Source organism: Podarcis vaucheri, assembly GCF_965113315.1.
Source record: "Podarcis vaucheri genome assembly, chromosome: 12".
Lineage (NCBI taxonomy): Eukaryota > Metazoa > Chordata > Lepidosauria > Squamata > Lacertidae > Podarcis > Podarcis vaucheri.
In genome coordinates, this window is record NC_138750.1 from 5,745,330 (window position 1) to 5,762,243 (window position 16,914).

Sequence of the window (16,914 nt, forward strand, 5' to 3'; positions counted from 1 at the left end):
ACAGGGCTATGCACACGCTCAGAAGCGTGCTGCCGCACTGGTGGGCTGCTGAGACTTCTGAGCAGCCTCCTTCCTCCTCCTGCTGCTGCTGCGAGGTTGAGGCTTTACACACCCTCTGGCCAGGGCCAATGGGAGCAGAGTCAGAGGTGGAGTGGAGGCTTCGCGCTCCCCAGCTGAGCTGCCGGCTCCCACGCCTACTTTTGCAGGAGCAGAAGAAGAAGAAGAGTTTGGATTTGATATCCCGCCTTTCACTCCCCTTCAGGAGTCTCAAAGCGGCTAACAATCTCCTTTCCCTTCCTCCCCCACAACAAACACTCTGTGAGGTGAGTGGGGCTGAGAGACTTCAGAGAAGTGTGACTGGCCCAAGGTCACCCAGCAGCTGCAGGTGGAGGAGCGGAGACGCAGGGTGGGGATCTCTCAGCTGGGAAGCACGAAGCCTCCACTTCGCAAGTTGCAGGAGCTCTGATGCGGAGATGGGGGCTCCTTTAAGCTTCTTCTTCCTTGAGGGGAGTGCAGCCACGAACCCTTTCAGTGGAAAGTGTGACAGAGGCTGCACCTCCTCAGCTGGCAGCCCTGATCCAGCTCCTGTTCCCGTGCAAGCAGCAGCACTGCCTAGCAGAGCAGCCTGATCCCACTCCTGCTTGCCTGCAAGCCGGAGAAGGCAGGGGTGGGGGGTGATGGCCTCATCCCTTGCCTGCTCACTTGCCAGCCCAGCCTTCCCTCATTCAGCATCTCCAGAGCTGGGGGGGGGGTTGCAGTTGTGGCTGCAGAGGCAGAGGGACACAGCGCTGGAGAGTGGCAGGTGCCTGTTCACTTGCCACCCAGCTCGTCTTCCCTCATTCTGAAAACGGAAGTGTGGCAATCAAAATGGAAATTATACTCAGAACAGAGCATGTTCTAGTTCCAAAAAAAGTTCAAAAACCAGAAGACTCATTTCCGGGTTTGAAGTGTATGGGTTCCAAGTAGTTTGAGAACTAAGCTGTTCAAACACTGAGGCGCCACTGTATTGCTCCACTCTCTCTCCACATGGATGTGCCAACCTCCCCTTCTAAACCTCAGTATTCAGGTTAAATTGCCGTGTTGGCACTTGGCGATAAATAAGTGGGTTTTGAGTTGCAGTTTGGGCACTAGTCTTTCTTTGCGTGTATTAATGAAGAATTTCTAGCCTTCACCTATTATTGTATTCATTGTCTCTGAATCTTAAAAGAACTACTTCCTTCTGGCAACATGTAGGCCTGTGTTACATAAGTGTATAGTGCAAAAAGAAAGGAGCGCATCTTGGGCAGGAAGTGAAGCATGAATGGCGCAATTAACAGAGAAGGGAGAGCAAGAAGGTTGTGTTAACAGGATACCTGGCACACAAGCTAGCACATTCAAAATAAATATTTCAATTACATCAAGCTAATATTGATTCAATTAAATGTTATTTTTATAAAATAAACCAAATGATCTCTTCTAGCAAGGGCTGGAACTGGTTTAATTTGCCATTGCTCCCTAAAAAAGTATTTTTTCATTGCCTAGTTCTTGCAAACAGCAAGTGAGATGGTAAACCTGTAGATGGATGGTACCATGGCTAAATTGTCCTCCAGACAAAATAATAATAATAATAATAATAATAATAATAATAATAATAATAATAATAGAAGAAGAAAACTGGTAGAAAACTGGTATGTTAGGGGAAATGGTTGTACCTTAGCCTCCTCTCTGACATGCTAATTTTCTATATGTAAGAATGGGCTTTGGTGTAGTTGTAGTCTCTACACATAGATTTATCACAGCAAATGCAGCAGCTTGGGGGCACCCAACCATATTACTATTTCACCTTCCTCGCAGGAGATCTGGATGACATATCCCCGGCCCCCATACATACCTCACCCTTTTTTGTTCTTGCAACAACCCTGTGAGGAAGATTGCACTGAGGAAGAGTGACTGGCCCATGGTTACCCAGTGAGTTTTGTGGATGAATTGGGATTTGTAGTAGTCTGACCTACTATACTACTCCGACTAGTATGCTTGAGATAATACCTTGTGGGACTCATTGGTGTTATGTTCTCTTATCCACAACATATATTTTTAGAGGAATTAAAGCCTTTAGGGGAATTACTAAAATTCCTGGTGGCTGTCACTTGGCAGCTGATTTCTATAATCCTCCTTTCTGCAAATCGTTCTGAAGAACTCCCATTTTGTTTGGCTGTCTTGAAAGGAAGAAGCTTTGAATTTGCCTGCTTGGCACACCAAAGATAATCATCCCACATTTTAAAGTATAAGAAACCCCCCAGCTAGCCTGCCTGTTCCCTTCAAGGTGTGTAATTAGAGGATAGATGTTCCAGGCCCAGGTTTTTTCAATGGAAAACAATATTGTTATGGTAAACTGAGAGAGGAGGAAAAACAAAAACATTTCCCGAGGTTATCGTGAAAAATGATTTTGCTGTCATATAATGTCAAGTGAAATTATAAATTATTTAAAAAGAGAAACAGAAGCATGCATCTTCATGTATTGACCCACTTTGTTTGGTGTGACCTGGATTTAGGTCAAGTAAAGACATTTAAAATAAATCTGCCCATAAACATCTCAGACAGATTTGTAACTGACGTTCACCTGCCTTATACTGGAATACTAGGACTGCTGCCCCTGCGTGCTTTGCTCACCACCCCCACCCACCCCCATCCCTGCCATCCTACCCCCCCTTGTCAACCACCTCCCTTTACACCTCACCCAGCACCACATCCCACCAGAGCTCCTTCAACCCCCCCATTCCAGCCTACCCACACCACCCCATTGTCAATTCCCACCCTCTGCTTGCTCCAAACTCCCCCTCCCTCAGAGTTCACCCAAACTTCCCCCTCGCAATCTGACCCCAACCCCCCATTACCCCACAACTCATCCCAATCCCCCAATCCCCCCGCTGCTGCCATTCACAGACCCACCTGGCTGCCTGTTCACTCCTCTGCTCGGCTGGACCACCTGTTTGTGTGCTCAGCTGCAGCGCTGAGCTTCCCTTGTGTATGCAAGTGGGCAGGCATGTGGTGGTGTCAGGGGGAACATGGGGAGACCATGATGTGTAACCTTTGAGGATGAGGAGCATCAAAATTTTCTTCCACCAACACTTAGTAGCCCCTGATTATTACTTTAAAAAACTCATACATGCTTGAGAATTCATAGATCCTGCTGTGATTCCGAAAGCAAAACTAAACATTATAAGCAGCACGGGGTTCCTGCTGCAGTTTATGTTGAGCTCTTCCTTCTTCTTAACATCTATCAAAGCATACCCTGTTTTCTCTATGTAACGTAAGATTTTCATTTATTTCACCCCACATTTTGGTCCAAAAACCTAAAAGGCACCTCACACTTAATTAAAATGCAAAAACATAATATAAAACAAAAACAACAAAGAAATTAACCAACTACTGCACAGACACCCACCAATATAAAACTTACAGGCGGTAACATAACATAATGCAATGTAACATAATATATTATTATTATTATTATTATTATTATTATTATTATTATTATTATTAATAATAATAATAATAATAATATCTCTTCTTCACCCGAAGATCCCAGGGCAGGTTACATTAAAATACAATATAAAATACAGTTTAAAACAACTTACAATCACAAAAATAAGCTGGAATTGATTGCATTTATGCTGTGTATTGTCCAGTGGTTTTGAGGAGAAGTAGGGAAACAAAAAGACCATGATATTAGGAGATTGGGAAAATTATATTAGCTGTTTCAGAAGGGAAGCTTAAACAATGCTTGGTTTTTGGGGGGGCACTCTGTGTCTGTTGTAATATTAACTCTGCCCTCCTTGAGAGAACATCTTTTTGTGTGTCTCCCTTTATACAATTTTCAAATCTCTTGGAAACTGCAAGCTGCCTCTAATCTGGTAAGCACCTTTTATGATGCTCCCAGCCTGCAATTATATACTCACTTACCTTGAATTACCGTAAGCTCCACTGGAGTCCTATACATGTCGAGCAGACATGTATAGGATTGCACTTGCAGTCTCTTGTCTGCATAGTGTGCCAGATCCTATAGGCATGGGAAATGAAGGCAAATAGGATGGTTTTCAGCTAGAACTTTTTTAGAAATTTGGTCTAACTCACCGCCGATTGAGTTGCTCCATTTGTTGGATTGACCCTGATCTGCGTATTCCATCAAGAGTAGCTGCTGCAGTCGGACGCTGCCAAGTTGTAGTTCGATTCACATGATCCACATAGAATACCCGACCATGGCTATCTATCCGAGCTTCCCAGTCTTGCATAAACGTTTTTTTTAGGAAATTGGAAAAAGACAGAAAATGAGGTCATTTGTGGACATCCAGAAATCTAGACTATTAGGGGAATCCAGATATATAAACATTCCTGCCCAAAATGTATAGTATTATGCAAACATATTTACCAAAAAGAAAACAGTAACAACTGCTGCACAGGGTTCTGATCAAAGGATATTCCTAAATTAAATACAAGATTTAAAAATGACCAACAACTTGTAAAACACACTGTTTAAGAACATCAGCATAGGAGCATTCTAATGCTTAACAGCAAAGGAATCCAGAAGCAAAGGAAACACTACCCTGGCAAAAAAGTGGGGGCAATACGGTGCCCAAGTCGCATTTGGATTATGTGGACTTCCTGAACTGCACTAGCTCTGCCAGCTAAAGTACAGGCAAAAATGGATCCAGCACGGGTTCAAATTCCAAGTCCATGAGGTGCCCAGGTTTTTGGTGGAGGGAAGTTGAACTGGACAGTGTATCCCAACACTGCAGAGTGGGGCTCTTACCTAATGCAAATTTTGTAGTTGTACTTCTTGAGCTTCCTAATCAGTCTTCAGTCTTAAAGCTGTAAGCAAATGGTGCTTGTCCCTTCCACTGAAATTAATGGTCCTTATACACAAATGGTTCTTTGTGCTTTGGACCTCCTGCCCATAGAGAAATATTTCTGGATCTCAAAATCACATGCATTTTTTAAAAGGGATTTTTAAAAGGGTTTAGGACCCTGATGGGGGCTAGAAAATCTATGGAATTGTGCTTTATCCCATGAGAGTGATCCCTAAAAAGTAAAGGGTATATTTTACCCATAACTGTGGGCATGCGTAGAAGGAGCTGAAAAGTAGACGTATGCTTTGCTGGACAAAAAGCCACACTATGGAATGTTTGGACTCCAAATCAACAACCTTAAATTACTTTACATAGCAAACAAACATGCAATGTTTGGGACACCATTTCCTGCCCAGGTTATATTTGAATTACTATGGCTAGTAAGCCTGCCACAATGTGCAATAATGCAATGAATCATGTAGAAAGCACTCACAAATCACATACAATGGTTAATGCCCACTTGAAAGCCCAGAGCTAGAGGTTTGCCAGTTTAATTGGATAGCATCATAGTGGCATGGCAAGCAGTGGGGAAGGATTGCAAATACATGGTACATGTACCCATATAATTGGTGAACACTGAAGATCTGTCCAACAGTGCAGATGGACAATGTATTGCAAAGAACACAGACAGTTGTGAAAGAGTTAGGGCCATTTCATGTTTAACACAGAGTTTGTGTGTAGAAAAAACATAGCACATGAAACAGCCCAGCCAGTGAAACACCTGAAGTTGGAGCTTGCTGACATACAAGTGCTAAAAAGGAGAATATGGTTGGGACCTGCCAAGATGATGGGGACACAGTGGCAGAAAGTGGCAACAATCCAGTTATGCATCACTTCAAGCAGATTGTATGCATGTCTTCTCAGAAGTTTGTCCCAAAGAGCCGGGCATGATTCTGAAGTAGGTGTATTTAGGACTGCAGCTATTCAGTCACATCCTATGCATACTCCACTATGTACAATGGTTCATGTTCCCTATAAGTGTGTGTTTAGGATTACAGCTTAAATCTCACTGACAGCAATAAGATTATTTGTTTCAACAGCACTGAATTTTAACTGGAATAGAGTCAGTGGTTATATCAGGCTACTTTGTTTTGAAAGGTACACATAAGTTCTTGCCTCTCAGGTCCCAGAAAAGCTGTTGTGAATATTCTATAGTCCTTTGAATTCTCCCAAGTGGTCATACCCTAGACCTTTCAGGAAGATTTCATCTAATTCTAACCATCACTCCTTGGCTTTCACTGGAAAAATACTTTAAGACAAGCACATCTTTCTCCATCAAGTCAAGCATACTATAATCCATGTTTACACCTTCAGATATAAAATAGATTCTCCCTGCTTAAGGGTGAGTTACTCAGGAAGCAATAAAGGCATATTACAAATGCCAGAAAAATGAAAAATCTTTAGATCAGGCTGCAGTGTGTAGTTAAAAAAATGTGCTTTAAAAATTCATGCCGCTGAGAATTATCGTCCCTATGTGGCTTTCAAATCAAATGGAAAACTGAATAATTCAATTCCGGCAGCAACTATTCAGTTGGCGTGGCACATGAAAGACAAACATGTTCAGGGACATAGAATATACAGCTACTAAAGATTCAGTGATATTCACTAATATATCCATTTGTATTAGTGAAGACCTTTGTTTATACTTCTATGCTTGGGATTTCGTATCAATTAATCCCCACAATAAACACTGCCAATAAACCTATCAGTAAAATATTAGATGAAAATGTAGAAGGGTGAATTAAAGGGTCCCTAGGACGGAAAATAACTGGAATCCATAGAATCTTCATAGATTTAGGTACAGAGTCCACATAAGCATTCTTCCTAAACAACAGTAGGCCATCTGGCTGTAATCTGAAATCTAATTTGCCTTCACTTGCAAAGTGGTTGGAAAAGATTTTGGAGGAGAGACATATTTGCCTATTATATGAACTTCTCTTATTTCCTTCTTCTGTCTTAATCTACAGCAGACTTCAGCTGAGGCTCCAGGCAACTGAAGGCTTCCTTTGGCTTTACTGCATCAACAAAGTAAGAATCAAATCCAGTGATGAAGTTTAGGGAACATCCACAGCCCAGTGGAGGAAGGTCACCAAAAACAAAGTAACTGGATTAAAAACAAAAACATAAAGCTTTCTTTGCAAACTTTACCTAGTTTTTGAACACACTGGGCACTTTCTATAACCAAGCAGTAATATCTTAGACCTGAAAGACTACAACAGTATTATGTGTTACAGGTCAGAGTATGCCATCTACTGGACATTTTTGTTAATGCAAGATGCTAGGTACTCCTTATGAAGAATAGGCATATTAAAAGTGGTGAAAAATGCATAAACCCGGAAGGACAAAACAGAAATATTCAAGTTCTGCTCCAGAAATGTCACTGCCACTCCAGGAATTCCACCCCACTAACATGCTATCTGTTAATGAATACTTTCCAGTCTGTACAGTCTTAGGATGTACAGGATCCTAGGAAATGTGAGAGCTACCACACATTTAAGGAGGCCGTTATAAGACCTCTATTGAAAAAGCCCTCCCACATTGGCAATCTCAATATCCCATTTTTGGGATCCCATCTAGGCTCCAGGGGTTTCTGGAGGACACTGATTATCTAGATCCACTTCAATCTTGTTTCAGACGTGGTTATAGGACAGACGGCTTTGGTCGCCTTGGTGGATTTCTTGATAACTGGGTGGAGGAGTGTGTCCCTGTTGGTTCTGCTGGACCTCCCAGTGACTTTCAGTAGCATCGACATGGTATCCTTCTGGGCCGATGGTATCCTACTGGGAAGGGACTTGGAGGCACTGTTTTACAATGGCTCTGTTCCTTCCTGAGGGGCTTCTGCCAGATTTTTGACTGGGGCTGCTATAGGGAGCATCCACAACAGTTACCAGACTACATAACAGCTCCTCTGCTAACCATCTGTTTCTGGGCACAATTCAAAGTGCTGGTTGTGACCTGTAAGACCCTCTATGGCTGAGATCCAAGCGATCTGACAGACTACCTGTATATTCCCTCAAATGAAATTGCCCAGGTTTTGAGATCTTCAGGGGAGGCCCTTCTGTCTGTCAAATAATGTTATTTTAAAAATTTAGGGAACATTCTCACTTTACCTTTGATATCTATGCTACTAATATGCTACAGCTTTAATTTTAGAGAAAATGTGCTAATTTAAAAATTATTTGTACTATAAAATAACAGTTGTAACTGTATGTTACAGGTAAGTAAAAAATTATCAGTTTTAGACCCCTAAGTAGTTTTAGACATTACCCCATTTGCCTTTACATTATTCCATCCTTATTTCAGACATCATGATATACTGGTATATTGCAGTTTAGCTTGTGATATATCACAATGCTGAAAATCAGAAATTACCCAGCCCTATTCAGTGTGACATTAATTATCTCCAGATATTTGCCCTCATCTTTTTTCTTTTTTTTAAACAGCTGAAGATTTATTAAACACATCAAGGCCACAATCTGCCTTCCTGCAAAAACCTAGCTGAAATGAACAGCTCTGATTCACTTCTGCAAGGCAAGACAATGAACAGTAGCTCTGATTCACTTCTGCAAGGCATGTTTGTGAGAACTTTCCAGAAAGTTTTGCATCAAGTGCAGGATACACTAACGGAGTGAAGGCAAAGTATTTAAAATGAAATTATAGAGAGTTTTTAAAGATATTTTTTATGGTGTGAGCGCCACTTCCTTCCACCTTCACAGGAGAGAGGTATACCCTATCAAATCCTCTGCTATACTGGCCATCAATCCTGTCCTTGTAAAAACGGTAAACTGCCACAGTTGAAGAAAAAAACCATAAAACAAAACAGCAAACAACAATGATAAAAACAGGAAACAAGCCAATAAGAAACAGTAAGCCAGCAACTTACATGGGTGTTACATTCCAGGGATCATTCATAAAGCCAAAACCGGTAAAGGGACCCCTGACCATTAGGTACAGTCATGGACGACTCTGGGGTTGCGGCGCTCATCTCGCTTTACTGGCCGAGGGGGCCGGCATACAGCTTCCGGGTCGTGTAGCCAGCAGGACTAAGCCGCTTCTGGCGAACCAGAGCAGCGCACGTAGTCCAAGCCTATTGGGTTCAGTGGCAAGTGGGATTGCCAAAGTTATTTTCCCTGGAACCCTGCCTCCTTTCCGCCCCTTTTTATTTATTTAGTTTTGATGCACTTTTAAAGCTGAATGCACACAAGTTAAATGTGTGTAAGTTGCAGGCTTACGGTAATCAAATGTCTGCTTAAAAACAAACAAAACCTTGGACGATTTATAGAAACCAGCCCAATTTGTACTCCACCTCATTGATCATTGCAAAGTCTGGGGGTCACTCTGCTGAAAACCTTGCCTCTTGCTAATGTAGTTCTAATTGCCTGCAACAACGGCCTATGATGCTGGACTTGATCACCTGAATACAACTAGTCTGTGGACTTCTGCAGAAAAAAACGTCCTACAGATGGGTCAGCCCCGTCCTGTGAAGGACTTTATGGATCAAAACCAAAACCTTGAATTGAGCCTGGAAGTGCATGGCAGGCAGTCCAATTAGTACAAAACTGGTTGGATATGCTTATGTTTCCATTGCCTACTAGGGGACAGGAAGCAGCAGTCTGTACCAGCTGATCGATTCCTTGTTTGAACTGCCTACTTCTTTCAGTTCACAAAGCTGTTGGCTCTGACCTGGCTTCTCAGTTTGAGCAACTTCAATTGCTTAAAGCGAAGTTTTAAACAAATCTGGAGGTTCATTCCTCATACGTAATTCTGGAGGAATCATAAGAGTTTCAGAACAACAGGTGAACTTTCTTCAGGGTATTTTACATAACGCCTAGTTATATGTACCCTTCAGATAAACAGGAAAACTTGAGTTGAAAAAAGTAGTATATTTTTAAGAAACTAAAGCTTACTTGGCGGAAGAGGTTCATCAATGGCTGGGTAGTGATGGTGGTCAGACCTCATGGAGGGAAGCTGGTTGATTGGCTGAGAATTATGGAGTAAAGGGCAATCACCTATGGATAAGACAGTCAAGATGTTCATGTTCATTCATGGATGCCACACAGTGGTTACAAATGCACTGCTATAAACACAAATGACCGGAAGAACTTCAGATAAGGGCTAACAGCAATCTGGTGTATTAGCTGCCTCAAGCCCTCTTTAAAAAATAATGTGCAAGTCAAAGAACTATTGAAATATGAAGTCAAAAGGAAGATTTTGTGAGTCACTGCATAGTAAGGATTGATGACTTACAATGTAAACCCAACTAAGGACTGATGGGTTTGGTTCAGTCCCTGACCTCTCCAGCTATAAATTAAATAAGAGGAGATACATATAGATAGATAGATAGATAGATAGATAGATAGATAGATAGATAGATAGAAGAAAGCGAGAGAAGGATAAGCGAACAAGAGGGACTGAGCTAAGACAAAGATAGCCAAAAGGAACATAGGGGGACCTGAGATAAGATAGAGAAGAGATGAAGTGTAGAGCCCAAAGCAAAATGGAAGTATTTTCTGAATACTAACATTCAGTGCAGGTATTCTTGCCTCCATAATCTGAGCAAACTGTCACTCATAAAGTTCTGCTATCACTAGAGTCTCTTTGAGATGCTGCAACCATCTTGTAGTAATATACCACTCTTATTTTGAGAACTTAAAACACATAACCAAGTTCTTATTGGATTCAAGGGTTCAGTGAACATTTTTCAAACCCCACAGATTCAACAGTTCTATCCCATTGCTTGTCATTTACCCTTATTCTATTATGTTTTAGAACAGGGGTACATAATAATAATAAAAAACTTAGGGTAGTTGTAATGTCATCATACCATTTTTAACCAAAATGAAACACTTGATTACTGGCTTGGACATTTTTTAATGTCAGAATCTTTCCAACTACAGGACTGAGATTATTGGGGGGGGGGGTGCACAGAAAATAAGGTTATACTTCTTAAAACCATAATTTATCAGCCATCTAACTGATGTTAGAGAAACTAAACAGCAATCCAAACCTTGGCTGGGAAGCAGCAGGGCCGAGTGCCATGATGGGGCAACTGCTGCACCCCAAACCCTCACACTGGCCAGGGCAGAAGATGGTGGGGGAGGTTAATTTGCTTTGTGCTGTGCCGCCCAGGAGCTGGCGGGAACCCCAGGAACTCGGAGGGGTGGCACTGCTCAGGATCCAGCAGGTCAATGGCTGCCTGTGCTCTATCCTCACAGTCCATTTTGGGAGCTAATGCTGGCAGGTGCTAGATGGGACAGCACCAGCGGTACTGTTTCCATTCACCTCACTTTCCGCAGCTGCAACAAGGCTCTCCATGGTGGCAGAGCCCACACTGCTGCCCCCAACCCCCTCCAGCAGCACAGACCAAGGGGTTTGCATTACTCTGCAAATAATTTTAGGTGGCTTTTAGGACTGCAGCCAAAACAAAATGGAAAATTCAAATGACCCTAGTTTGAATAAGTAAAATGTACACACTTAATTCCACGTAAAAAAAAAAAATTTAAGCTTGAATTTGACAAAATATTTGGTTTCGGTTTCCTAATAAAAATCAGTTTGAATACACTGTCCAGAAAAAAATTGAGCCAGATTTAAGAAAAACAACCCTCCACAATTTTATATATAGTTCTCTGATCTTCAGTGGTATCACAACCACAAAAAGAAATGTCCCAAGCAAAAGCCATTGATGAATCTATATAAGTCACACTTGTTTACATGCTGGGAAAATTTGGTATTTTAAAGCTTACTGCAAGTTCCTAGAGAACTAATACCTTTACTCAAGTTTACTTCTAGGTCACCAAAATCTGGCTTCTTTTCTGCTGCTCTTTTACTTACCACCTTACTTCCATCTAACTAAAGGTATCTAATCATATTAGGCTGGATTTTAATTTTACTGCTTTGATGGCCAGTGTCAAGGGTCAGCATCATCATATTGGTGGTGTGCCACAATGGTGTGGTCCACTGCCTGTCCTTGTAGTCTCCTGGCCCTGCTCTTCATCCTCCCTGTTCACCTGCCCTTTCAAGTAAGTGAGCCATGAATGATCAAGGAGGAAGGTGTCCACTGTGGGCTGAGCACAGAATGGGGGAGAAAGGCACACTTAAGAGAATCTTGGTGCAAGTCTCTAAGTTGGCCTGGGAGCCACTGTGATAATGTAAGAATTCCCGAGCCTTGTAGGAGGAGTTGTGCTACAAGCTCCTTCCTGTCCTAGGATTAACCTTCAGAAAATTGGGCTGGTGATGGTGTGGGCCCAAGATGTTTTGGCGCCTAAGGCAAACTACAAAATGGCAAACCCGCCACCAGAGAAGAAGAGAGTGAAGATCTACACTGGGAACAATGGGGGAAATCAAATCAACCTTGCCCAACAGTTGAACTGGGAATCAAAAGTCATTGTGTGGGAAAGCCCCCCCCCCACTTTGAATCAAGCTGGGTGGGTGTGGAGCCCAGAAGACCCCAGAGGGCAGCCCCTGCAATTTCCTCCATGGGGTGGGAGGAGACCAGCTGCGCTTCCTATTCACCAAGAGGCTGCTGTAGAGGGGTGGCTTCTGAGAAGGCAGGAGATTCAAGGCCTCCAAGGAGCATGCCACAGCCATTGCTGCCACCACGGAGATGCATTCCCTGGAGGCCCTGTGGATCATGGGTGGGCCGGCCCTGTGTGGGGAGTAGCCACACAATGGTTTCAGAGCAAATCCATAAACACATTTTATGCTACACAAGCAGCCCCACACTTTCCTGGGTACACATTCCTGGGGAGAAAACATGGTGAACGAATCACCTGATTTGGTTGTGCTGGCATATAAGGGAATAGGAATTGACTTGCTAGTTCATGATTCTCTTCCAGCAATAACCAGCCACATGCAGTTGGTGGCAGCCAGCTTCTCTACAGCATCTAACTGTTACTACAATCACAGGAGTTGTGACTGTCCATCTCTGGGATTACCTGGCTCACATAATGTGATCATCAACAGAGCTTGTGTGGCTCAGAAATGCCTTGTGTGACTCATGCTCTACACCAAACTTTCCCAAACTTTTCATGTTGGTTACAAACTTTTTAGACGTGCATCATTTCGCGACACAGTAATTCAGTTTTACTAGCAAACCAGAGGTTAAACTAGCCCCTTTCCAGCCCTGTGGGGAGCGCAGGGAGCGTTCGGGTGACACACCTACACACTGCAGCTGACACACTAACATGTCGTGACACACAGTTTGGAAAGATCTGCTTTACATGGTATATGAAAACCTGTAGAGCAGGCATAGGCAAACTCGGCTCTCCAGATGATTTGGGACTACAATTCCCATCATCCCTGAGCACTGGTCCTGTTAGCTAGAGATGATGGGAGTTGTAGTTCCAAAACATCTGGAGGGCCTGCTGTAGAGATTATCCACCATGTTCTTTTTTCAACTAACCAAAAGCAAAGATTGCAATCTATGCTAATTTTTTACTATTTTGAAAATGTGTGCCCTGCCTCCCCCCCAACAAAAGCAAAGTCAAGACAGCAAACAAAATTTACAAAATATCAAAAAAGCTCAGTGCACAAGTACAATGCAAATCAAGTTGCTTTGAATGCCTAAATCAAATGAAATTTGAGGTTATTTTTGCTTCTGCAATGGGGACAGAAGGAAAGGGGTGGTTGAAAGGTGAAGCATAAGCCTGCCATTTTCATCTAACTGTGGAGATTAGCATTTCATCACAATGATACGGCATAGGCTTGATTCACCACAAGAAGCCCTTTTTACACTGCTCCCCACGATTTATATGTTTTGCCAAGAAGTCACATGACTGGTAGGGTCTGAAAATACTTCAAATACAAAGAGAGATTTAGATGTTGGCACACAAAGTCCTACTGAACGAGATCCTCACATGTTGCACACTGCAGCAGCTTAATACACCAGATGAAGATGTAGCCCTCCCTGTGCGCTAACTCTCTCTCCTCATCCACACACACACACACACACACACACACCTGAGGTGAAATGAAATATTTTTTATATAAACCAGGAAAAAGCCCCACTGAAAAAAGGGGTGCTATGAAGGGACTACTGATTCTGAACTAGACATGTTTTTAAATCTCCTGGTGGTCTAGGCAATGAAGCAACCAGAAATCCTCCCACCACCTCCCTCCCTGGTCTTGTACTCCCCACACAGCTCTTACTTTCTGTAGGGAGTAGGGCTGCAGGTGTGTCACGTAGCAGTGAGGGAGCAGAGATGGACCCTCAGGACCAAGGAGGGAAGTGGTGAGAAGAGGCACAGCTGCTCTGTCTCCCACAGAACCAGGTGATTTAAAGTTATATGTTTGGTGTCCAGGTTGCAAAGTGGCAGTCCTAAGCTTCCCTACAGTGACATGCACAACATATAGGTTAAGTGTGTAGGAACTCATTTATGCACGTGACCAAGAGAATCCAGCCAACGCATCGTTTGTGCCTACCACCAGTGTCACATCAAAAATAAACTGACCGTGTAAGAACACTTAATTCCTGTTTCTTTCCCCCCAAGCAGGGTGTTAAGTACTGCCCAACAAAACTGACCAGACCTTGGTCATTAGTTATCGCTCATAATGCCTAATATAGATAATCAACGTATTGCTCCTCCAAGTCTAACCTTCTCTTCTGTTGCTTGGGCCTGCTACTGGAGACTCTACGCTTTCTGCTGTTCTGGGCAGATTCACTCCACGAGCTACCAATTCCTCAGGCCAATGGGCAGAGCCATCCCCCTGCTCCCTGTCAAGCTCAGGGCTTTGCACCGAGTCTGGCACTGACTCAAAAGCACTGTTCTCCTCTTCCTCATCATCCTGTGAAGAAAAAACTGTGCTCTCAGAAATCTTTGCACTGTCAACAGAAGAGAATCGGGTATGGCTTGAGAACCGGTTGGTGCTGTCCTGGCCAGAGGTGCTGTAGCAGGAAGTACTGTAGCAGGAAGTGCTGTAGCAGGAAGTGCTGTAGCAAGACGGGCTGTAGCAGGAAGTGTCGCACATTTCGCACTCGGCATCACCATTAGGCCTAGGACTCAGTTCACTCTCACTTTCCGTTCTGGGCCCTTCACCATCCAGCTGCTGTTCATTTAAGTCAGCTAGGTGCTCCATGGAGGCCTCTTCCACTCTGTTTTCGTGGGGAGCTTCTGCTAACACTGTTTCAGTCTCGCTGGCCATGTCTTTCTCTGACACTTCCCTGACTGTCAGCTCTTCATCATTGTCTACCACACTGCCTTGTTCCTCTTCCCCTTCTCCATCATCACTGCTCATCTGGGCTGAAGGCAAGCTGTGGAGGAGATTGTGTATTCTTATGTAGTGTGTACGTGGGGTCTCAGGCTCTCCACAGGCAGACGCTATCACTGTCTCAAGTTCTGACACAGGCAAGGAGCAAGGCCTGTTCTTCCTTTTCGCTGTGGTCCTCAGCTGCAGCTTGTTCTTCTCCTTTTCCTCATCATTGTCTTCTTCTTCCTCCTGGGCTGAAGCTCCCTCATCATCCTGACTCTTCTCTAGATCCTTGAGAGCTTGCATATCCCCACTCACCTCATCAATTGATAAGGCTTCTATGCTGGCAAAGATGTCGTTGTCTCCCTGCGTAACAGAATTGACTTTATTGTTTTCCCTAACTTCAGATTCAGGGGGTGTGCATGCCAACAGAGCCAGTTGCTCAGTGAGGTCCATAGCACTCAGGGAAGGCATCATTTCCCCTGGGATGGATTCCAAGGGATCCGCCGTGTCTGCTGGCACTGCGTCAGCCTCCCCACTTCCTGCTAGCTCTTCTTTTAGGAAGCTGTTCAGGGTGAGCTCCCCAGCACCAGAGCTATCAACATTGATGTAGATCACTGGGTATCCATTTAGCTTCTCTGGAGCTGCACTTTCTGAGCTCACTGTGCTGGTGCACGGAGGCTCACCAAGGATATCCTCTGCTGAGATATTCATGGTGCTTTCCTGGAAATCAGCTGACTCAGGATCTGCAGTAATAGAGACCTCTTCATCATCTGTTGGGAACATGAAGGAAAGGTGTTACTTAAGCAAGCAAAGCCGTTTGCTGAATCATGTGCATAGGTATCACATTGGCTTGTGCTATTGTGACCTAAACAGAAATGGGTAAGAGCCGCTGTCAGATGCTTTTCAACTGAGGCATGCTCAGGAATAAAGGCCACATCACATATATCATTAACAGCAGGCACCCCACACCCAGGTTAAGCTCCCCCACACCCTAAAATTAAAAACAAACTTTTACATTTTAGATCATTAATTAAAATATAAATCATAATATATTTTTAACAGCCTAGCTTTAATGCTACAATGTTTTAAGATACTAAAGCAAAGCATATACTTCACATCTTTTAAAACTGAATACACTATATATTATCAAACATAACTTAGCTAAAATCCTATGCACACTTCTGGCTACAAATGCTTAGGATTGTATTGTAAGTTAATGAGCACTTTTCACCATAAAAAAAATCCATGGCTAAAACAGCTACCTTTAAGGTTAGCAGTGGAATCCCATGCATGTTTACTCAGAAGTAAGTCCAGCTGAGCTCAGTGAGTCTTACTTCTAAGTAAATATGGAATTGCCATTGAAGTATTGTAAAACTTGGAACAATAATTCCTATACAAGCAGCTCCTGTTTCATGTGCGTTCAAAGAATGTGTAACCATGAATGTACATAACACCACAATCTGGAAGTGGCCAGAAAAGAGGGCAGAATGGTGGCAGTGGTAGAATGGGGCAGAGCGCCGTGGGCTTTACATGCACTCCACAGATACGCGTGGGGGTAAGAACCACAAACCCCGCGCAAAACACTTGTTGCCTGTACCATATTTATTGAGGAAAGAATGGTCCACCTTTCTGGTTTTGCATACAAGAAAAGTAAACAAGAAATAGAAGACAATTTATCTGTTTGTTTTATGCATGAGGTTAACTTCTTGTTACTATCCTTTTGCAGATTCATACAGGCATAAGCATATGCTGTGTGATGCACAATTTCTAAAAATTAAAATGTCCTATGGTATATTATTAAAGTATATTCTCCTATGTGGGTTTAATGGCTCCATTTACT

General features: G+C 43.1%; 1 protein-coding gene across 7 annotated transcripts in view; it reads right to left on the reverse strand.

Moving 5' to 3' along the window:
• The window catches only part of HECW1 (HECT, C2 and WW domain containing E3 ubiquitin protein ligase 1), a 202,406-nt gene that overhangs the window by 50,864 nt on the left and 134,628 nt on the right, over positions 1-16,914 (reverse strand). For 4 of the 7 annotated variants that reach the window (XM_082192704.1, XM_082192705.1, XM_082192702.1 and 1 more), the window contains 3 exons: positions 14,480-15,844; positions 9,794-9,895; positions 4,114-4,264 (listed from right to left, as the gene is read on the reverse strand). In XM_082192704.1, the coding sequence (XP_082048830.1) occupies positions 4,114-4,264; positions 9,794-9,895; positions 14,480-15,844 (1,618 nt within the window). The remainder of the gene's footprint in view (positions 1-4,113; positions 4,265-9,793; positions 9,896-14,479; positions 15,845-16,914) is intronic. The other 3 variants (XM_082192708.1, XM_082192706.1, XM_082192707.1) reach the window with 2 other exon arrangements.